This window comes from Humulus lupulus, chromosome 1 (assembly GCF_963169125.1).
Source record: "Humulus lupulus chromosome 1, drHumLupu1.1, whole genome shotgun sequence".
NCBI lineage: Eukaryota > Viridiplantae > Streptophyta > Magnoliopsida > Rosales > Cannabaceae > Humulus > Humulus lupulus.
In genome coordinates this window covers 113,900,020-113,925,089 of record NC_084793.1, presented here as the reverse complement: position 1 = coordinate 113,925,089, position 25,070 = coordinate 113,900,020, and the positions used below count along the sequence as shown (strand labels likewise).

The following is a 25,070-nucleotide window of genomic DNA, read 5'->3' as shown; positions in this document are numbered from 1 at the left end:
TATGCTTGCGTTATTCGCCAATTATTGGGTCTTGCATGGTCCGGCCCTATAGCGTTTGGTTGCTCATTGCTCGCTGGGCCCTAGTTCGGCCCGAGCCTCTCGTGAGAGTTCATAAAGCCTATTTGACAATGTCACGTGTTCTTAGTAGAAAATTTGGACAACATGAAGGTAATATATATTATCATAATTCCACCACTATTCATTTATTAGAGAAAAAATAACTAAAGTTTTTATTTTAAAATTTTATCTTTAAATATGTTAAAATAGGGATTTATCCTAAGGTATTGCATTTGGGAATACAATTTGGAATTTTTGGAAGTCAACTAATAAAATTGGACATTTATAACCCAAGTATTAGGAAAGTGCAAAGAATGGGAAGTGGAGCCCAAAAGTAACACAAATAATTTTTACACACCTATAAATATATACATATATATATTGTCAAATAATAATTACAAGAAACATTATGAAAAAAATTCAATTGAATTTTAAAATTATTAAGAAAAAAAAGGTGGTAGGCCAAGCACACAACTTTTGTGGGAACTTGATTTCATTAGCTTTAAATTACTATTTTAAAAATGCACAAGCCATTAACTCAAAGTTAGAAGAGTATTCAGGCGAGCCCTATTATACACCCGCTCGTAAGGGAGTATACAATCCATGGTGTATACACGTCCCAACGATTCACAACCTAAGACCAAAACAAGAACCTCCTTTCCTATAACCTCCCTAATTATTATGGTTCATGTTGAATAGCATGTCTGAATCGCAGCCCACCATCTTGAATCAGAACTGTGCCTTGCTGCATATCAAAGCTTTCCATATCATTTGAGGTTTCAGCTTCATTTTGCCTTAATTCATGGTCCTCCCCAAAGTTATGAAGCCGACGGCCAATCAAATATCGGTCGTCACGAATTGAATTGTGCAGGTTGGTAAACCAGACATGGAATCGCTTTGCACAAAAGCAAAAGACGCTCAAACACAGGCATCCCAACCAGGCAAACCGATAGACTGCGGAATTAACAACTAATGGGTACCCAAGCACAGGAAACACCCCCCTGGCGAGAACATATGGGACACAAAGGGCAGTCAACAACTTCATAACAATCGGGAACACAATCTCACGTAGCACCCAGAGACCTTGAAGCCTGGAGAAACCATCTTCTCTCACTCTTTCAAATTTTATTCTCCAACTTTCATCTACCAGCGGCATCATGTGATCCAGCATTACCTGCCCAACAATCACCAATCCATGTCAATATTCATCATTTCCACACTCTGTAATAGTATTAGTCGAGTAAGAATAATGCATATTTCTTACAGAAAACATTATTCCTCTTCCATCTATTAACTGCAGCTAGTAACTAAAGTTTTAAGTTTCAGAATCATTCTAAAATGTTATTATCCTGGCAACATTATAAAAAATAATAAAAAACTCACCAGTCTAGTCCAGATCTTAAGAAAAATAAGACCTAGTGCCCAGTCCTGATACAAAAGGAAAACTGGGCTTTCATCCACAGGCACTCGCATTGGTACAATCACCAGAAGCTCAAAGAGTAACCCAATTAATACTGGAATGACAAATATCTGCAACACGACAGATTATGAATGACAAAACATTATTAAACAAATAATACAGCAAAATCTGAGTTATGAAAGGAAGAAACTGGGCTGATGCATACCCAGATTGAAAGAAGTGCAAAGCTCTTAGTAACAATGCCACACCACTTCCAGATCTGACCACAAAGAACTGCGACTCTTTTTGTCTTGACATGCTCAATGGAATATCTGACTCCAGCTATAGCAGTCCAAATGACGTAGCTTCCAATAATGAAAGCATATAAATCTAAGAACAAAAATAATAAAAAATTAACAATCTTGTGGCTCAAGTGGTATGAAATAAAGCAATCATAAATTGATTTGAATCCACTTACCATTGCATTTAATGCCATGTGTTATTGGGAGAACAGGAATAGTATTAAAAATTGTTCTTCCAAGTGAAACTGGTACAACTATCAAGGTAGAGTTGAAGACAAGTAGAGTCATCCACGCCACCACCAGCAAGAGGACAATGCGAAGAACAAAGCCGTACCTTCTAAAATAATATGGAATTGAAATGAATATTAAAAAATATATATTCAGAAGAGTTAGAATCAAGAACAAAATTTAGCTAATTCATTGAACCATGGATGCAAGACCCATAATTATGAAAGGAAAAGATATCCCCATAAGTTCACTGGAGCAATGGATATAGTCAAAGCAATAAAATAAATCAAATGAACCAAGTTCTAATTGTTGCCTCAACTTACTCCGAGTCAGATTGCTCATCAACATCGTAGTCTTCTGCAACATTTACATCCCTAGATGCAAATGTTGCTCCATTTAAATCATCAGCACCTGGGAGCGGCACCAGCGGCTGGTCCTGCCCACCTAGTTGTACTACCTGTAGTCTATCCTGCCTTCCTGGCTCTGCATTTCCTGTTTCCTGACCACCATTAGCTTCAGGTTTGGGCAATAAGAAATCTGTCAAACTAAGTGCCCAGCCAACTACCGTAAACCAATAGCGAAGAAGGGATTTAATTGATGTCCGTAATTTAAAATGTTCAATGGCAAACGGAATGCATATTTGAAACAGAAGCATGTCTGCTGGAATTTCAGTAAATGGATCAGATACCCTGAGGAAGAACAAAAAAGGTGGTGCAAATTAGGAATAGATGAGTAATAGATATAAACTACAGTTATGACACTAAAGCATAAGTGCCATCTTACGATATATCTAGCGGAAAAATGGAGGGTGCCATCCGCATGGCAAGTTTGACTGGTAAAAACACCAACATCACTATAAGACTCCCATATACTGCAACAGATAACAACACCCTGCGAGCATGCTTATGAACAGGATCGTCAATAAGATCACGGAATGGATTATAGTTGGGATCGGCTGGATCTCGAAGGAAGTAGAGTACTCCATTACGCAAAACCTGACAAAAGATATAGTGGTGTTAATAAGGCAGCAGACTGTATTTCCATTAAAACCAACTCACCAACATAAGGTGGAGAAAATACAATACCCCTCGAAGTAGACTGACAAATATGCTTATCTGTAGCATGTAAACAATTCCGACAACCCAATGCACCAGTGAACTTGCCAAGGGAGATGCTGAAAAGAACTGAACTCTTTGAGCCATTGATTTGCCGAACATCCTTATGGTACATACATCTAGCCACCATCCACACATTAATGGGAACACACCAAGTTCAATGACAAGAAGGAAAGCAACTTTGATCATCGTCATCAAATGCCTCATGGCTGCTAAGAACTGCCTGAAGAGGGATGGGATGGTCTCCGCCATAGAAGCAATACCATAAAATCTCCCCATAGTTAAAGGCTCACCTCTTGTGTACCGAACCAAAGCAATGAACCCAAGGTAGAAGAAAACTAAAGAAAATATGAATATGTATCCAACAGCAAGAGTTGTGACATCAGAAAGTCGTGATGTACCAATACTTGCTGCCTTCAATAGATCTGCAGAAAGCGGTGAACTTATATTGCTTGAGAGTTCATTTGATCCACTAGCATTAGCTTTCAACACTTCGGCAACCTGTCCAAGCACACCATTGTCTTCACCGCCATCAGACAAATTTGTAACAGCAGTTAAAGCACTCTTCAATGTAATATTTGCCAAGGATAGTGCTGATTCTGTTATTGGCATTACTGTTGACAAAACTGGAACACTTGCCGTGGAGAACGCCCAAGATACATAATAGAGTATAATCCGACCAAAAGAGAATGGCACAAAGATTACAACACCAAGAAATATCATATTGCTGGCCAAAACCTGCAACCAAATAGAACCCATTTTAATACTTAGTATCAATGATAATATTATAAAATCCATGAAAAAAGATTAAATTTCATCAGAAATTTATTGTGGTGGCACATAAAAACTACCATTATACACCACACAAATACATATTATTAGATATTACCCAAAAGGTACAAAAACTTTGTTTGTTTAATAGTGAAAGTTGTCTTTTAAATAGTCAGATAACCATTGCAAATCAATGATAAAGAAAGATGAAATCACACTTGAAACAAATGCCAGCAATCAAGTCAAGTCAAGTTTGCTACAAATTTTATCAGGGACTCTTCATCATTTGATGATGATCATCATAATAATGATAAGTACAACACAGGTATCACAAGCTTTGGTCAAACTTCCATTCTAAAAAAAAAACATGTCCACATTTAGCCTGGATAAAAGATAGAAAAGTAAATATGCAAAGACCAAAAATCCTTGTAAAGAAATTGTGGGAAAGAACAAAGTCTTAAAATTACTCAGCTCAACAGGGCATGGTAGAAAGAGGAGGGACATTGAATAGGAGGAAGTATAAGTGTGCTTGTGGAATAGAACTTACTGTAAATGCATTTTCAACCAAATGAAAGACAGGACCCTGCATGCCAACGAGCTCGTCAAAGGGTACATCCTCTGCACCATCACCATCATCTAAACCATCAAACATTTGTTCAACATGAGCCTCAAGACGAGCTGCTTGCGCCTCCCACCGAGCTGCTACATTTTCAGCATTCCTTCTAATCAGTTGACCTGCTCCAGCAATTCCTTGTGCACCACCAGCATCTTCCCCATTTGCCTCACCAACCAAATTCCTATTAGCTTGTCCAGGAGGTCTTCTTGCAGCACGGGCACCATTTCTTTCCCCTTCGTCGTCTCTATCAGCATCCTGCCCTCCAAGTTCTCGTAAATGCCTAAAATAATCCCTCAGAGATGTGGCCCCAAGAAAAATAAACACAATGCTAGCAGAAAGTAGGAACCCATGCAGACAATCAGTAAGGATAACTGTGGTAGACAAGTGACTCAGGAATAATCTATGCGCTTCACCAAAACTCCTTACAAAAGCCAACCGCCAAATCCAAAATGTAATGAATGGAATGATGAGAAGCCAAACAGCAAGTACAAAACTTAGACGCAGAAAGAACTGCAGAACATGGCATGCTTTCATGGCCATCCCAACCACAAACTCTTGAAAAGGAAGCCTTGCTGGTGCATTCTCAGCATATACAGGAGAAAAGGAAAATGCATGCTTGCAAACCTGTAATAGACATCAAGTGAGAACATGAATCTGTCGAGAGAAATATATCTTCTAAGGCATACACAAACAACATGATAAGGATACCAACTAGTAGAGCAGAATAACGTTAAATTCACAATGCAAATCAACAACACCCTGGAAAGTGGTGTGAAAGAAAATTCTGCTTTTAAAAAACAGACCCCAAGACATTTTAAACAATAATTCTCTTCCGCAATAAAATTATCTTCAAAGAATAGACCTAAAAGAGATCCATTTGCATTGATCGCATAAACCCATCACTTATTTTTGGAAGAGCCAGTCAATCGGTAACAAGCTATAACACTACTCTCTAGAACAGCACTTCCTATTATAAAGACAACTAGATTCTTAGTACATTCACATTTCATTCATTTCTGAAGAAGTATGCTTCATTCGAATATGCCACCCGGCAAACAGGCATAAGTTGTACGAAATCTATAAATATTTTTCATCACTCACATACAATTGCACTAATATCCTCGCGATATCATAGCATAGATAAAGAATAGGCATTTAGAGTTGATGAAATTCCAGTTAAATGATTAAGTAAAAATACAAATTGGAAACTATATAAGACAGCAGCTACTTGAAAAGAAGTATTCCTCTCATTGTTCAACCATTTACTGCAGTATGTTCTCCTTGCCACAACAAGTTTTATTGGTAATACAAACACAGGAACGAGACAAGGTAGCCGATTCCCTTTCCTTTAAATCCTCACAACAAATAGAAAACAAGCTTGATCCCAAGTCCTTGCCTTGGCTGACTCAAATAATTGGAAACTTTAAGGCTCAAAGAAACTATATGTTTCTCTAAATTCAACAAATCTTTGGGCAAAAAATTAATAATAATCAAATGCCACCTTCCCCTAAATCAATTTTACATTCATTCAATCAACAATTTTAGAGCTAAGAAAATCTCATTCAACCTAAAATACAAAACGGTTGGACAAGAGCGAGATTAATGCCAAATAACATAATTGAATTACGAAGAAGATTCCAGAAAGATCATAATTTCGTACCTCGCACTGGCGAGCGTTGCTGTGATTGAGCCACTGAAGGAGACAATCCTGGTGAACGTACTTTATACTCCCACTACACGCGCATGGATACCTAAGCGGGTGATCAGAATCAGCTGGGTTCCGGCAAATCCTACACACGTCCTCCTCGTCCTCATCCTCATCGTACTTCGAAGCCGCCGGAGAAGAAGAAGCCATGGAGGCGTTCAGTTCCTTCTCCGGTAAAGAAGACGGCGATGAAGCCGAAGTCGTCGCGACGCTATCAGGCGAAGAGCTATCTTCACGACTGGGTGAGTCGGTGGCCGGAGTGGCCGGTGCGATCTCCATGGTGGGGAGTTGGCGAGTCAGATCGGGTGAGTCGGTTCGGGAGATTGGGTTGGTGATCCTCGGAAAATGTGCCAAACCTTGGAAGAAGTTTCCAAGAGAGGATGTGAAGACCGCGAGGGAGGAAAGGAGGAAGAATTGAAGATGGTGAAATCTTTTATTGGGTTCCGATTGTACCCCTGAAGAAGAGGTCGGTTGACGGTTGTGACCTCCTGGGATTTTGTAATTTACTAGTCAAAGCGAGGTCGGTTTTCTTGACCATTATGAGGCTTGAAAAGCACGCGTTTTTGGATGACGATTAATGACTTGGACATACACGATGGGTTGCCCCATTGGGCTCATTTACAAGGCCCATATTTGTTACATGAAGAAGATTAGGACTGAGCATAAAATCCAAAAAACTGAAAAAACCGGATAAACCGACTATCCGAACACCGAAAAAATCGAAACCGAAAAAATTGAAAACTGAAAAAACCGCCAACGGCGCAAACCGCCACTGGTCGGTCGGTTTAGAAATATTGTCCGGACCGACCGAACGGAACCGAAACCGACCGACTACTATTATATATAATAATATAATATTATATAATTATTAATTAAAAATTAAATAAAATCTGTTTTTTTTTTATTTTTACTAGGGCATCAGAGAAGAGTCTCTTCTCTTCCTTCTCTACGCACGGCGCAGGCGCACAGGACTCTCGGCCCCCCACTGCACTCATCCTTCCTCCCTCCGGCGGCGACTGCCCAAACGAACGGAACAGCCCAGCTCAGCCCAGCCCAGCCTCCTCTGCTCTTCCTCCTCTGCTCTTCCTCCTCTGCTCTTCCTCTCTGTTTCGCGAACGGAACGGACCGAGCACGTCTCAGCGGCGGCAGCACTGCCCAGCCCACTCCAGCGCGGACACAGTCTTCCCTTCCCACTCCGGCGACCACTTCATGGAGGTATGCCATTATTGTACTATTATATATATATCATTATAGATTCGTGAAAACAGATTGATATATATATATAGATGAGCATAATCTTGAAGTTGTTAAACTTAAATATACTGCTTTAGCTGAGCATAATTTAGAGAAGAAGAAGAAAAAATAAGTAAACACTTCAGCAACCTTAAATATACTGCCCAGGACCGTGTTTAGTTGAAATGAAAGAGTAAAAAATTTGTCTGTATCTGTATGTGTACCCTTCAGCAAACTCAGTGAAAAATGAAAGAGTGACATATATATATAGATGAGCATAAGTTGGGCTAGAGTTTGCCCCAAGAGTAAAATCAGATTCCATGGATTAATTAGATTCAGGTGTTTGTTCTAAGCTCTTTGGAAGCTTATTTCTGTTCTTTCTCAAATGCTGAGTTTGTTTGAATGAAATTGTGTAATATTCCTTAATTTTACTTCGGTGAAAAATTGCCTTTTAATTTTCTTATCTTATAGTTGTCAACATTGTATATGCTAGCTAGTTTTGTTGAATATATTGAGATCAATATAAGGGTAGTGTAGCTATAGCCGGTAGTATTATTATATATATAGAGCTATAGCTATATAGCTCTAGCTAAGAGTAACTTTCAACCAGCTTAGCTTGTAGTGAGTGAGAGATGAGTCTTTTCTTTGCACTTTCTTTATGGCTTTGGTTTGGTCTGTTGTCAACATTTTAGAACAGAATAAAGAATTAAGGAATATTAGAACACTTAATGAAAGAGTGAAAACTTGAAAGTGAGGATCTTGTAAAATTTGCAGACACTTTTATTGCTTGATGATGGCCACACGTTTGAGGTATTGATGATGCTGATGATGATCACCATCATTCATTATCATCATTTTTATGCTCTCTTCAATACCCCTTTTACTGATTTCATCACCCTTTTAATAATTTATTTTCTTAAAAAAAATAAAACTGTTTCACCTTAGCCCCATTATGATATCACTGTAGTTAGTTGATGTTGAATCTGGAGTGATCTTATTATTATAATTAATTATTATCTCCCAAAGTAAAATAGAACAAAAACTAATACATAAAAAGAGAAGTAAATTTATGTTCTCAAATATAATGTAGTTATTAGATGCATCAATATGTAATTATAATATATATATATAACTACAACATTATATTTTATTTTTCGAAGAAAAAAACATTATAATGACATAGTTATATATATATATATTTAATTGTAAATTAAATATGATATTCTTGTATATATATGCACATTAATAGTGTCTTCAGCGCTATTCTTAATATTCAAGCTTGGTCTTGGTTTTGATCTTAACCTTATTAGCTTGCCTTTTATAAACACTAGTGATCCTCCAACTTGATAGTCATATAATTGAATAAACTTACTTATATTTATTAAAATATAGATAAATTATAATGATGGAATTGGAAGTCATCAGCTTTTGCTTCCTCGATTAAGCAAGCATTAATTACTAATCTCTGTTTATTATTTTATTTATCACTAATCGGTCTTATATATTGTGTATGTAGTTCAATAAATGACGATTTGTGAAAAATATATAAAATTGCCAATTATATACATATACAAAGACTTGTCCTTGAATGATCATAATAATCATGTCTTGTTATTATGTTTTATATTTATTATATTTTATGAGCACATTCATATTATGTTTTATATTTGTTGCTGAAATTGTGTTTATAAATATGTAAATAGATCGTTAATATGGATAACGAGGAAAATTTAGAAGGGATGGGGGGAGTGGTTGGAGTATACTGAAACTAATTTGTCAAGTTCTGATGGAGAAGAACAAGCGAAGGAAAGGAAAAAAGAAAACGTACGAAAGAAGAGGAATGATCAACAAAATCAAGATAAGGAAAAAGACAAAGAGACCGAGAAAGAGGATAATGAAAAAGAAAAGGAGAAAGAGGTTGAACGACCAGAAAAGAAGCAAAGGGTTGGAAAGAAAACATCGAGCGTGTGGGATCATTACACTATGTTGCCTGATTGTGATCCTAAGAAGCCAAGAGCTGCTTGCAATTATTGTGGCACCGATTATGCGGCTGATACAAAGTTGAATGGGACTAGCACACTATGGGCACATGTGGAGAGAAAATGTAAGAAGTGTCCTTTCAGTGACTGGGTTGAGCAAAGTAAGAAGCAACAATCAACTATGGATAGATTTACTAAAAAGACAACAACCTGCAATGAAGAAGAAGTTGCTTCAAGTGGACTGCCGCTAAGGTTTAATCAAAATGCTGTTAGGAAAGTGATCGCCGAATATATCATTATGGATGAGTTATCCTTTAGGCACGTGGATGGAAAAGGATTTCAAAAGCTCATTAAACATTTCTTTCCCACATTTCAGTTCCCATCAAGATTTACTGTTGCGAGAGATATTTACAATGCGTTTCTAGATCAGAAGAAAGAGTTGAAGTCGATTTTGGTGAAGCACAGAGTGTCGTTGACCACTGATTGTTGGACATCAATCCAGAATATTAGTTATTTGTGTTTGACTGCACATTGGGTTGATGATAATTGGAAAATGCAGAAGAGAATTATCAACTTTATTCAAGTTCCTAGCCATAAAGGGGACTTGGTGGGGAAAGAGTTGATAAATTGTCTTAATGAGTGGGGTATCTCCTCAGTTTTTGCAGTGACGGTTGACAATGCCTCCTCAAATGACGTTGCTCTTAGAAAATTGAAGGGGCACTTGTTGGACAAAGACAATACCATTCCATTGAATGGCGAAATGTTTCATATGAGGTGTTCAGCTCATATTTTGAATTTGATAGTAAATGATGGGTTGAAAGAGTTGAATGATGCAATTTCAAGCATTCGAAATGCGGTGAGATATGTCCGGTCATCTCCAGCTAGACTGAAAAGATTTAAAGAAAGTTGCAAGGATGCAAACATTGAATCAAAAGCCTTGTTATGCTTGGATGTGGTTACTAGGTGGAACTCCACCTACTTGATGTTAGAATCTGCTATAAAATTCAAGAAGGCTTTTGGGAATTTGGAAGCAGATGCGAACTACACAAAGTACTTTGATGAAGAAAGAATGGATGGCCCACCAACCAACCTAGACTGGGAAAAAGCAGTTGTATTTGTCGACTTTTTGAGGAGATTCTATGATCTTACTAATCGATTTAGTGGGTCATTATATGTCACATCCAATCTATTCCTTCCAGATATTTTGAAGGTTCAAGCTGATTTAACTACTATGGCTTCTAATCCTGATACTTTGTTAGGGGCTATGGCAGTTAGTATGAAACGAAAGTATGACAAGTACTGGGGAAGGATTGAGAAGCTGAATATGTTGACATTTATTGCCAATATCCTTGATCCAAGGTATAAATTAGAGGTTGTGAATCGTGGTTTTAAATTTGTGTACACTTCAAGTGAGGCTGAAAAAATGATAAAGTTGGTGACAAATACTTTGGCACAGCTATATGCTTTTTATAAACAACAACAACCATCTCAGTCATCTCAAGCTCAACCATCTCAATCTCAGTCTCAGCCATCTCAGCCTGTTATCAATTCCACTACAGAATCATTTCTTCAAGGGCAATTACAACTTAGTGATGATATTGAAGAAGATGATCTTGAATACTACTTGAGTGATCGTCGTGAGAAACTTGATCCTACCTTTGATATTCTACGCTGGTGGAAACAGAATGGATTCAAGTATCCAATAGTTGCGCGCATGGCAAAAGATGTATTGGCTGTTCAGATGTCTACAGTAGCATCTGAATCAGCTTTTTCTACTGGGGGAAGAATCTTAGATTCATTTAGGAGTTCCTTATCTCTGAGGATGGTGGAGGCTTTGATTTGTTCTAAAAATTGGTATACTTGTGAGTCTGAAGAGCCTGTTGTGCTTCGACAATACATGGATGAGATTGATGGTTTAGAGGCATGTGAACAAGTTTTTCCAGGTATTTATTTACTTAATAGCTTATTCTAATTGAAATATTATATATATATATATTGTAGCTTATTTGTATTAATTGAATATTTGTCAGGTGATGGCTCGTGTATTACCTATGTACCTGAGAATCTTGGCAGTGGGTCTGGGAGTGGGACCGTGTAACGCCCCAACTCCAAGGACCGCTACGGTGCACATTGCAAACAGTGCTAAACTCGCTAATCGAGTCATTTGGCCATAAACGTGTAACTAAGTGTGATTAGCGGTTTAGGGGTTAAAAACTTTGGTTAAGATATAACGTTTCACTAGAACGTTTACTGTATACATTGGGATCCCAAAAATATAATTTCAGAGTTTATTACAAGAAAGTGTTTACAACAGGCCGTTCTAAGCGGCAAAACAGGGTTCAGCCCTAGTTCCACTTTCAAACCTCGCCCAAGTATTGGTCGAGCAGCTGCATATGTACACGTCATCACCTAAGCTCTCCAACTCAAGGATGGCCCAGCTTTCTTTTGCCTTTACCTGCACCACAAAGCACCCGTGAGCCGAAGCCCAGCAAGAAAACTCATATGCTCATAAACAGTCATATCATGATATCGAATCATATCTGGCATGCCTAGCTATCATAGCTCTATTCAGCATGCAAATGAGTTCAAACAGATGCTGGGGTATCCAGGATAAGAAATCCTGGCCTTCTGATTGGAGGACTATCAAGTCAATCCTAATCAGATGAGCGACTGCCAAACAAGTCACTAACCAAATGGAAGAGTGGTTGCTAGGTTAGCCACTAGCCTTCAAGCGCTTATGATATTCATCAAATGAGTGTCGCAACACTCGAGGTTCTGATAAACCACGCTGAGTGACCGACAAGCGAGTCGCTAATTCAAATGGGAGGGTGACTGTTGGGTAAGCCTCTAGCCTTCAATAGGTTCTAGTAACCATACTGAGTGACTGCCATGCAAGTCACTAATTCAAATGGAAGGGTGGCTGTTGGGTAAGCCTCTAACCTTCAATAGGTTATGGTAAACCTTACTGAGTGACTGACAAGCACGTCACTAATTCAAATGAGAGAGTGGCTGCTGAGTAAGCCACTAGCCTCCAAGCGCTTATTTCATTCATCGATCCTCGGGGTCGGTCTGACATTAATGCTCTTTGAGTCATTCAATGCTGATAGTCAAATAGACCTCATCTTTGATGGCTTGCGTGATACACGCTAAGACCATTCTGACTAATTAGTCAGTACCATGCACAGGTAATCAATGCTATCAATGTGTATCATATGCCAATTATCCAAGAATAGGGCATTCAGCATGCTTACTAAACAGTTGCTGGCATAATTATGATCATGCACAAACTCAGAGACTCAAGCTCTGACCAATCTCATATTCATCATTCATGGCATGCCCTAATCACATGTTTCTCGTGCATCACATGCATCACATTTAATCATCCAGCATGCCTCAACAATAATCATATGCAAATGGGCAAGATTGCCAAGCATTCGTTATGCTATCAATGTTTACATTTAAACATTCAACATGCATCAATCTTAACCATGCATGTCACATATGGGGTGCAGTTTTCTTACCTTTGGTCCAAGCACAGGTTACCAACAAATGAGCCACAAGCACGATCCTGATCCAAGCCTCTAGTGTTAACCTAGTCACAACCACAAATGGTGATCCAATGAGTTCAAGTTTTAAAACCAACCCTTGAACTAAAACTTAGCCTCCAAGACGTCAATCCTCACTAATCCGGGTAGTAGGAATGATCCCGAGGCCTAAAACCATGTTCCCGGAGTCAAAACACCCAAAAGGCTCAAAAGCCTGCCTGAGCCGCGGCCCTGGCACCCTGAGCCGCGGCCCCCAGCACCACCAGAAGCAAGCGCCGCGGCGCCCAACACCAAGGGCCGCGGCGCCCAGCAAGGCAAAACTGGGGCACCTGCTTCATCGAGCAAGGGCCGCGGCGCCCAAGAACAGGGCCGCGGCCCAACTTCGGGGCAGCCATTTTCCCTTCGTTTTAACCTTTTAAAACCTCCCAAAAACATGTCTAAACATTCCCAAATCATTAAATCAAAGTTCCCAAACTCCCCAATGGTCCAAAACCACCAAAACCCAAGGTTCAAACAACCTAGAAACCCAACGATTCACAAAGTCCAATTCAAGCTTAAAGACTTTTAAAAACTTAAAACTTAAACTTGAATTACCTCCGATTGAGTTGTTTCCAACTAAATCCTCCGGCTAATAAACTTCTAATCTTCCTTAGGATTACTATGCCTCGATCCTCGCTTGATTCCGAGTCCTAGAACTCAAGTTACCTTCGAAAATGTGATCGGGAACGAAAAGGGAACTTTAGGGAGAGAGAACGTACAGAACGTTCTTTTTATTTTCTTAAAAGGTTACTTCAAGCTTAAGTAGCTTCCAATAAAACCTAATGCTTGAGGTCCCGAAAACACCCCCGGGGACATTATAGTCAAAACTTCCAGAATTTCCCCCTGGTCTTACTAACTCCCAATTTATCACCAAATGTTACTTCCCATTACCCAATAACCTGGTAATGCTCTAAATACCCCTTGACTTACTCCAAGTCAAGCTTAAATCCCGTTGTGACTTTCCCACTAGCTTACCTCCTAGGATCGTCTTGTGCTGGGTAACCCTGGCTTAACCAGATAATAACAAAGCACCACGCCCATTTCACATATATGCTAAAAATGCCCGAAATGGCCAAAATATGAAAATCACCCAATTAATCACAAATGGGTTCACATGCATATTTAATACACCTAAACATGCATATTATCATTAAATAGCATAATAAAGCAATTATGGCCCTCCCGGCCTCCTAATCAAGGTCCTAAACCTTATTAGGAAATCTGGGGCATTACAGACCGATAAGAACAATTGAAATCTCAAGGTAACTAGTTGAATTCTAAGATTGTAGTTTAGTAGCTTTATTTCTCTAAAAAGTACCATGTAGCATGTGTTATATATACATTATAATTTTATTCTTTCTTTTGTCTTATAAGCAGGTGGTCATGGTTGCTTGATGCAGGCCATGAAATGAATGAATGCTGGATTTTGGATTGGACTTTGTTTTCTATCTATTCTTTTGAAATTTGAACTTGATTTGTGTTGTTGTAGTCGATTAGACTTAGATTTAATTTATGTTGTAATGGACTATGGACTATGGACTTTAAGTTTAAACTGTAATCATGTGTTGAGATTTGTGGTTGTAGTCTTTTGGTTTTAAATTTTAATTGGGTTGTGTCTTGGATTGAACTAATAGATATTGGAGTATTAGACTTTTGATGATGTGTTGTGATTTGAGATTATGTTATGCTCTTATGGACTTTTAATTATGTTTCAAACTTTAAAATTTGTAAATGTAATTATGTTCTATATATTTATGTTTTAAAAACGCACAAAAATGGATTCCAACAATCCAAAATTTTTAATTTTAAAAAAAAAAAAAAAAAATCAATTCGGTTTGGTCGGTTTAACCGACCAAACCGCGGTCCAAAACGGTCGGTTTTTTTTTTAAACTGGTTTGGTTCGGTCGGTTTTCGGATTGCACCAATCCGAACCGAAAACCGAATTCTGGATTTTTTGTTGTGAAAAAACCGCCCAAACCGACCGTTGCTCACCCCTAAAGAAGATATTAGAGAAATTTGCCCTCTTCACGGTAAAAGTAAAAATATACAGAGGAAATTACATTGTTTTCAACTTTGTATATTTTTTTATGACATATTTTATTTTATTTTTACATTTTTCTGGATTTTTTTCTCTATATTTTGGTGATTTTATTTTTGTTTACCATATATTTTTTAATAAGTTTTTTTATAAATTCATGTGACAGTAATTGGTTACCACTATACATTTTTTTATAGTCATTACCACCGTCAAAATAATATTTATTTTTTAGTGATGTGATGATAACTGATTACTTAAATAGACTTGAAACAAAAAACAATTATGAAAAAAAATCGTGATGGTAACTAATTACTTAGTCAAGTATGGAAAAAAAATAAATCTAAATAAAAAGAGTTAAATTGATTATTATCGTAACTGGTTACAACTAGGTGTAAAAAAAACCAAATCTAAAAAAACGGGGGTGGGGGGGGAACCAGTCGCCATGGTACCTGATTACTTAGTCAGGTGTGAAAAAATCTTAACAATAAAATTTAAATTGATCATTATCATAATTGGCTACAACTAGATCTAGAAAAAAAAAAGGAATCATTTGTCATGGTACTTGATTATTTAGACGGGTCTATATATATATATGTCGATGCTAAAACTTCGTGCTTACAAAAGACCCCCACCTCGCATCTCTCAAAATATAAACTTGGGATGGAAGCAACCAAACCCATCCCTGCCCCTTGCGCCAAAGGTCTCACAAGGCCATTACACACACCGAATCGCGCACCTTGCGAGAGTTGCAAAAAGTAGCACCAAAGGAGCGCCTTGCACCTCACAAGGGTTGTGGCCTCGTGTCAAGGGTAGCGCCTCAGGAGAGAAGGAGGTGCCTCGCGAGAGTAGTGGCCTTGCGCCTCAGAGGGCACCTCGTGAAGGAGGCGTCTTGCGCCTCAGGAAGCGCCTCGCGAGAGTAGGCATCTCGCGCCTCAAGAAGCGCCTCAGAAGTGCCTCACAAGAGGAGGCATCTCGTGCCTCAGGAGGCGCCTCGCGAGAGTAGGCGTCTCGCGCCTCAGGAAGCACCTCGTGAAGGGGGCATCTCGTGCCTCAGGAAGCACCTCGCGAGAGTAGGCATCTCGCACCTCAGGAAGCGCCTCACGAAGGGGGTGTCTTGCGAAGGAGTGGCCTCGCGCATAAGCATCTACATCTCAACCTCACGCCTAAAACATCATGTGAAGCTTCTCACACCTTGCACCTTTTAACAAACTAGCAAGGCCATCATTTCTTGAGCCTTTTTGAAATATGAGCCTCGTTGACGAGGCCCTTCCCTACTTTTTAGGGCAGGTGTCATCAGCAAAGCTTACCTCCCATATGTATCCTTTCCAGTCAATAAGTCATCTGATACTTAGAAAGATATAAAGAGGCTAGATCAACATGCACATCTTCGGAAGGTGAAAAATCCACTAGGTGCAGGGTACACGTATAGGTACGGAATGTATGTACCAATCAAAAGGTGTCTGGATACAAGGACAACACCCACACCAAACAAGTAGTGGAGGTACGACATGGTACCAAGGCAGGAGTACTTTTGCAGACCCCTGACACATATTGAAGCTGACCACCACTCCAACACCACAACCACCCGCACCACTACGCCTGGTACCACTTCTCTGACACTCGTACTAAATAAGTAGTGGAGGCACCCCCACGGACCCTGACTATGTACTAGAGCCGACACCATGACCTTCTGCACCACTAATACCTGTGCCACCACCCTGAAGATGTACCCATGTACCATATGGTCCCCCGGGACCACAATGTATCATAAGCCATTAGAGCTTCACTATAAATTGATCCGGACCCCTCAAACCAAGGGGTTGGAAAATTCTTGTAAGATCAGATTAATCTAACAGCAAAATATGAGTTTTCTTTCTACTTCCAACTTGCAATTTTCCTTCAAGTTTCTATAAGTCCATTTGCGTTCATTAGATATTGATTTAAGTTCTTGAGTTTTCCATCCATATTTGGTTGACAAGTTCTTACCGTCAACAGCTTGGCACCGTCTGTGGGAAGGATAAGTGCCGAGCCACTGTTATTCCATCGATTTCGGTAGCAAAGATGCTGAGACGCTCTAAGCGATTGAGAGAACCACGGGAGGTTGAGGTACACCTTGATGGAGATCAACTGAAGGCCTCCGTGAAGAATCCTCCGCCACCTAAAAATGTACATGTATCGAAGGAGCCAGGGGTTCCCGAAGGTGAAAGGGAGGCCTCGTCCCCGGCCGTCCCACCTGATGAGCATCGTCCGAGGTTAGTGGCTGCCCCCGCGAGAGGTGCCGGCAAGTTCCTGTTAGGAAAACTTATACAGGATCTTTATTTATTTTCATGTATATCTAATATTAAACAAATTAATACGAGATAGGCTAAAAAATGTTTCTAAAATTGAATTCAAAGATAAACAAAGAATAGAATACTTACAGTATACGCAGCGGAATGAAACAGTCCTTCCTTCAGTTTCTCTAACTCTTGTATCCTCTCTGTCGCAGAGTATTATCAAGAAACTGAACTGATCTTCTATTTTCTTCACAATCTTCCAATGTATCCTTAGAACCACCTAGACTAGTGTGGGCAATTCTCAACACATGAGATAGATATAGAGAGAAGAAGAGAAAATAACAAAGGGGCTTAGAAAATGACTTGTGTTTATAGAGAATCTAAAATTATCAGGAAATCTAACTTGTGACTTATGTTTTGACTTCTCTCTAAGCACTCCTTTTATAGATTCAATTAGGCCATTTAATTTAATTAAAAAATCAATAAAATAATAACCATTTTAAAGTCCTAGGTCGAAATTATCATGGGCTTTAGGCTCGTGAAATTTCCCATTTGATTATAAGCCCATTGGACTTAAAATCAAGGCCTGTATTATTTTCTATCGATTTAATTAATTAAATAATTATTTAAATCATTTATCAAATTAATTATTTATAATTTGAACCTTGATTTAAACTTTTTTATTAATTTAGATACAAATTTATCTTAATTAATAAATCTGCATAATTTCTCTTTTCTTCTCAAAATTACACAACTCTGTGAAACTATCCAAAATTGACCTAGTCAACTTTGATAATTCTAATTGATAATTAAATAAATTAATTGAGACTATCTAGATGATTTTATCCAATGTACAATGGGAATCATGGACCTATGAAATCAAGCTCCAATAAGTTATCATAAATCTAACAAATAAATTTACTAACTTATTAATTCCTTGAATTCATAGAACGCTCTATAACAAATATAGATACACTATTAATTATCCATTGTTACAACCATAATTGTCACTCAATCCTCTATAGACGGTCTACAATGAGATAGGACTAAAATATCGTTTTACCCATCAATGTATTTTATCCTTAAAACACTTAGTTCCTTGTAAATGATATTTCAGTAAACTAATTTAATTACTGAAATGAGATCTCTATCATTTAACACCTTGAACCAAACTAAAAGGAAACCATCGTTTCACTTCTTCATCAGAAGCTATAGATGTTCATATCTATGATTAACACTCCCACTCAATTATACTACCGAGTTCCCAAGATGTAAGTATGAGCTAGTCCGTAGGGTAAGCTGGTAACGAACAAGTCAAAGAACTCAAATAATACAATCAGTTAGAATACTAACCACTCATAATTGAGATTGAATTGACCTATGGTCAACTATATGATATGACTAGAATAGATAATAACGGTATGTTTACTTATCTTATCAACTGTCAATATCAGTCCAGTCCGATGTAACAAATACATCTGATCTTATCTACTTTGTTAATGTTCTGGAAAGAACATAACACTGTAATGTGTAAGTAGATCATATCGTAGATTGGCAAGTCAGTGTAAATCCTGTGCACTGACTAATCTTAAGACTAACTTATTTTGAACATATAATCATATTTATATTCCACTGTGAGCAAAGTGATTGACCAAGTCAAAAAATAATTAGATATATGCTCGAAATTCAATAGAAGTTTATATTAAACAAATAATCATGAATATAAAACATGTGAGCAAAGTGATTGACCAAGTCAAAAAATGATTTCTATTCTTTTATTGATAATAAAATGAAATTACAAAGAATTTGGGTTTTAATTAAGGCATAAAACCCCAACAAACGCCCACTTGCCCTAATTGAAACTAATGTCTTAATTCTACTAATCCCATCTCCTCGATATGCTTATCAAATGTAGCTTCTGGTAGTGTCTTTGTAAACAGATCCGCAAGATTGTCTTCAGTTGCAATCTTCATAACCTTCACATCTCCCCTGGCCACATATTCTCGAATAATGTGATACTTCATTTCTATATGCTTACTCCTCTTGTGACTTTGAGGTTCTTTCGAGTTGGCTATCTCTCATGTATTGTCACAAAACAACACAAGCGGTTTATCCATTTCTAGAATAACACCAAATTCCAAATAAAACTTCTTTAGCCAGACTATTTCCTTAGCTACTTCTGACGCGGCTATGTACTTAGCCTCCATGGTGGAATCTGAGATTGTAGACTGCTTTACGCTTTTCCAAATCACAGCTCCACCCCCAAGAGTAAACACCATTCTAGAAGTAGACTTCCTGTCATCGACATCAGTCTGAAAATCTGAATCGGTGTAGCCTGCAGGGTTCAAAACACCACCCTTGTAGACTAACATATAATCCCTAGTCCGTCTCAAATACTTCAGGATATGCTTAACTACTATCCAATGTTCTGGTCCTAGGTTTGATTGATACCTGCTCACTACTCCCACTGCATAGCAGATATCTGGTCTAGTACACAACATGGCATACATCAGACTTCCAACTGCAGATGTGTAAGGAACTTTTCTCATTGCATCTTCCTCTTTAGGAGTCTGGGGAGACTGCTTCTTTGAAAGATGAATTCCATGGCGGGATGGTCGACGCCCTTTCTTGGAATTTGTCATTGAGAAACGTTCAAGCACTTTATCTATGTAAGCTGCTTGAGATAGAGCTAAGAGTCTGTTCTTTCTATCCCTGATGATCTAGATACCTAGAACATAACTTGCTTCACCCAAATCCTTCATCTGGAATTGAGTGCTCAGTCAATTCTTCACATCTGATAATTTCTTAACATTGTTTCCAATGAGTAAGATATCATCTACATAAGGAACCAAGAATACCACTATTTGATTTGCCTTCAGTTGGTAAACACAGGGCTCATCAATATTTTGTTCAAAGCCACAGGTCTTGATTATTTCATCAAACCTAATATTCCAGGAACAAGAAGCTTGCTTAAGTCCATAGATGGACCTATTCAACTTGCACACTTTTCCTTCTTGTCCAGATACTTTAAATCCTTCTGGTTGATCCATATAAATGACTTCGTCAAGCTTTCCATTAAGAAAAGTTGTATTGATGTCCATTTGCTAGTGTCGAGAGCGGCTGCTATGGATAGGAGGATGCGAATGGATTTGAGCATGGCTACCGGACTAAAAGTTTCCTCATAGTCCACACCTTCTCTTTGGGTATAACCCTTTGCCATTAATCGAGCTTTATAAGTTTCGATATTTCCATCAACACCTCGTTTCTTCTTGTAGATCCACTTGCACCCAATGGTCCTAAAGTCACTAGGTGCTTCCACAAGATCCCAGACGGAATTTAAGTACATGGACTCCATTTCCTGTTTCATGGCTTCGAGCCATAGTTCCTTTTTAGGGCTAGTCATTGCCTATTTGAAAGACAATGTATCATCATCACTAGTGTCACCAACAACCATATTGGTTTCACCATCCAAACCATAGCGAATTGGGTTCCTAGAAACCCTCCCACTACGACAAGGCTCCGTGACTGTTTGCTCAGGAACAGTGGTACTTTCTTCATTTAAATCGACTTGCGCCGATTAGACGTGAAGAGTGGGAATTTCATCATCAACTCACGTTGATGACGATGGAACATTGGTTAGAGTCAATTCTTTAACCATCTCCTCTAAAACTACTTTGCTACGAGATTTAAAGTTCTGGACATAGTCATTTTTCAGAAAAGTAGCATTTGTAGAAGTAAACACTTTCTTTTCTGAATGACTATAGAAAAGTCCACCCCGAGTACCTTTAGGATAGCCAACAAACATGCAAACTTCAGTTCGCGGTTCTAGCTTTCCCTCCTTTTTCCTCAGGACGTGAGCGGGACACCCTTAGATTCTATAATGGCGTAAACTAGGTTCACAACCATTCCAGCGTTCTAAGGTGTTTTGGGGATTGATTTTGACGGCACGACATTATGAATGTCATTCGTGGTTTCAATTGCATGTCCCCAGAACAAAGTTGATAGAGTTGAGTAACTAAGCATGCATCTAACCATTTCCAATAAAGTTCTGTTTCGGCGTTCCGCTACACCATTTTGTTGCGGAGTACCTGGGGCAGTAAGTTGTGATAAAATCCCAAGTTCAGTTAAATGATCTTGGAACTGCATATCCAAATATTCTCCACCCCTATTAGATTGCAAGATCTTTAATGTTTTACCTAATTGGTTCTGAGCCATTGCTAGAAATTCTTGAAACTTTGAAAATGTTTCTGATTTCCTATGCATTAGGTAAAGACATGAGTATCTAGAGTAATCGTCAATGAAAGTAACGAAATACTCAAAACCACCCCTGGCTTGTACATTCAAAGGTCCACAAACATCTGAATGCACAAGACCAAGTGGTTCTTTGGCCCTATCACCCTTTGCAGAGAATGGACGCTTGGTCAATTTGCCTTCTAGACAAGATTCACAGACAGGTAATTCACCTAAGGTGAGTTCTGTCAAAGGTCCATCCTTTGTAAGTCTTTGAATCCTATCATAGCCAATGTGACCTAGTCTCAAGTGTCATAAATACGTCATATTATTGTTATCGATCTTTTGACGTTTATTGGTCCTAGGTTTAGCTACTTTGAATAAATCATTATTAAGAGCGAGGGGTTTATTAGGTCGCAAAATATAAAGCCCGTTTTCCAAACATACAATACACAATTGTGATATATTGAAAGAAATAAATATATTAAAACTTGTGAAAGTCATAACAAATCGTTCTAATTGCAACATGGAAACTGAAATTAAATTTCTACTAAAATCCGGAATAAAAAATACATCTTTTAAAATTAAAAATTTATTTCCGAACTTCAGACGAACTCTTCCTCTAGCTTGGACCACAACGAACGCTCCGTTCCCAACTCTAAGCTTTAAGCCGCCTTCGTTCACTTGCTCCCACGATTCAAGAAGTTGTAAAGAGTTATAAACATGGTTAGTAGATCTAGAATCAATAATCCAAACAGAGTTATCATTCTCTAAAACACATGTTTCCAAGATAAATGAACTATAATAATTACCTTTGTTTTTATCTGCTAGAAACTTGGAGCACTCTTGTTTCCAATGCCCCTTCTCTTTCCAGTGAAAACATTTACCTTTACCTTTCTTGTTTTTTCCCTTAGGCATCTGTGCACTTGGTTGTGCACTTGCCTTTGCAGGCTTGGGGTTGTTGTTTTGCCCGCCTTTCCTCTTGTTTCCAGCTTTTGAAGATGAAGCTTGGTTAGCTTCAGCGTTAGCTGGATCAGCAGCAGTAGTAGTAGTTGTCTTCTTTTCTCCTCCCTTACTAGGTCCACCCATGATAGACTCAAAAGTCTGAATCTCATTCATGAGCTGCGTCAGACCATAGTTGAGTTTATTCAACACATAGTTGGTGGTGAATGGAAGGAAAGCTGGAGAAAGACTGTTGAGGATTAAGCCAACTTGAGTTTCCTCATCTATTATGGCTCCGTGCAGTTCAGCTTCCTGAAAGTAGTTTGTCATCTTGATCAAGTGATCACGAACATGTTGAGAAGGTGCCATTCGAGCATTGGCATATTTCTTGGTGGTCTCAAAATGAGTCTTCACTGACTTGGCACCAAACATGTCTTGGAGTTGATCCATGATTTCGTAGGCTGTCTCGACATTCTCCATCTTTGTCTTGAGAGTGTCAACCATACTAGTCAACATGTAGTACTGCGCCTTGTTGTTAGCCGCCTGCCAATGCTCATACTTGTCCCTCACAGACTTGGTAGCTCCTTCAGCTGGAACTTCCGAGGATTCCTCAGCCATGACGAACTTGGAGTTGTCACCTATCAACACAATGTTGATGTTTTGCTTCCATTTAAGGGAGTTTTATCCAGTGAGTTTCTCCATTGAAAGTTGAGAAAGGATGGGAGTAGACACAGCCATAACTCAAAACTACCAATAAAATAGAAATCAATCACATTTGCTCAATAAAACTTCTATTCACACAAATTTCAAGAAATAGCACAACATATACCAAAAATATGTAAGATATGAGAAAAAATACCAAAAACAATCATATCTCTATTTCTTTAGGTTTTTAACTAATCTATGATATCCTTATCCCGGTTGGCGAGAGTAAAAAATACCACTAGTTAAATAGAGTTGCAAACTCATTTAATAATGGACACCACTATTAACAACCTACTATTCGATCAAAATAAGAAAACAAAATCTCTTATTTTATGAGCTAGACCCACGGTTTCAATAATCATAGATTTAGTCCTAGTAGTCACCGTAGGGGTGAGTCTAGTAGAATTTGACCTATAATTATCTATCTTTCGAAATCTAACCTTGTCAAACTAACTAATGAACATCTTCCGTAGAGGGACAAATCAAAGCGCCTTAAGGCTCCATTAAGCTATTGACTATGTTAAACCAACAGTGAAGATCGAATAAAATCCTTAAAATAAGCTCATTATAAAATTAAAATTAGTATTTTTATTATTTATTTTTAGAAAATTAATGACTATGGTTTTCCAAAAAAAAAATTAAACAGATTAAATTTTTTAAAACCAAAGTCTTATAATTTCCTATTAATTCTAAAGTGTCACATTGAAACAAATTCAATTTATTTAGAATTAATTTGTTGCTAATCAATATTTAGGTTTAACTAATATAATGAACCTATACAATTAAGTCCAACTCAGGTAAATAGGCCTTAACAATTGAGCTTGTATGGAGGAGGACTGGGTCCAGTATGTCGTTCCCACTACAAATGCCCCATATCTTCCATACAAGGTCCTAAAGACAGGAATTTAAACCTTCATTTTATTAATTGTTATTAATTGATTAGGCTCACTATAGTCATGCAAAACAAATAGGCTTTCACAAGTGGAATCACCCACAAGAAATGAATTTAAACTTTACATTTTCTAATGGGTCCAAATAAAACCAATCATTTTATGAATATTTTATTTGGCAAAAGAGGAAATTACACCAAATATGAGATTTTTTTTATAAACTTTGAAAAATATGACAGTTTTTTTTTAAAGTTTTTTATGGCATATTTTTTTTGTTTACATTTTTATGGGAGTTTTTTTCCCATATATTTGTAAAACTTTATTTGTATACCATATTTGATCTTTTATACTTTTTTTAGTACCTATTTTTTATTATTTTGAGATTATTTTTTATAATTTTAATCTATTTGTGTTAATTTTTATCATTCATATTTGATAAAATATTTTTTTATCAAATCAGATGTGATAAAGCATAAAAATAAATGTATTAGTATACAAAAAATGAAATTAAAGCAGGATCCAACTATCAATGAGGTCATATGTTTGATTGGTCAAATTAAAATAAAAAAAAGTCAATAATAATATAAATGCATAAAATAGAATTAATACAACTATGGCTCCATGCGTTGTACTGCGTACGAGATCACACAACATTCTTTAGTAAGGATGACCACTGAATCTTATTTTGCAGCAAAATGAAATTAAGGGATGAAAACAAGTGAGATAGCTAAACTCATCTTCATCATACTGAAATAAAAGGCAGAGGTCACACTTTTCCACATGCAATCTTCTTCTACTGTCACTCACAAAGGAAGCCTCTATGACACTGCAATCATTTAGCTGCTCATCCGAAAACCACTCTCTTGGTATGTAAGAAAGCCAAATGATTGGCCTTCATATTTGAACTTCATATTTGATTTTTCTGGTTTTTTTCTTCCAAATCTGTTTAAGTAACCAGGTACCATGACGCGTGATTCATTTAATTCATATCTGATTTTTT

General features: G+C 37.8%; 1 protein-coding gene across 1 annotated transcript; it reads right to left on the bottom strand.

The window, feature by feature from the left end:
• Positions 1–532: 532 nt before the first annotated feature.
• Positions 533–6,597, bottom strand: LOC133796988 (probable E3 ubiquitin ligase SUD1). The gene is made up of 9 exons (XM_062234718.1): positions 6,149–6,597; positions 4,420–5,112; positions 3,072–3,839; positions 2,770–2,981; positions 2,310–2,675; positions 1,935–2,095; positions 1,683–1,846; positions 1,441–1,587; positions 533–1,231 (listed from the first exon to the last, which is right to left on the bottom strand). The coding sequence occupies exons 1-9, from the start codon at positions 6,470–6,472 to the stop codon at positions 737–739; spliced, it is 3,330 nt and encodes a 1,109-aa protein (XP_062090702.1). The 5' UTR covers positions 6,473–6,597; the 3' UTR covers positions 533–736.
• Positions 6,598–25,070: the final 18,473 nt, after the last annotated feature.

Coding starts and splice junctions, on each gene's coding strand:
- LOC133796988 (XM_062234718.1), bottom strand. CDS start 6,472: ATGGAGATCGCACCGGCCACTCCGGCCACCGACTCACCCAGTCGTGAA. Junction 3,840..4,419: donor TGGTTGAAAATGCATTTACA/GTAAGTTCTATT, acceptor ATTTGGTTGCAG/GTTTTGGCCAGCAATATGAT. Junction 2,982..3,071: donor TTGTCAGTCTACTTCGAGGG/GTATTGTATTTT, acceptor ATCTTTTGTCAG/GTTTTGCGTAATGGAGTACT.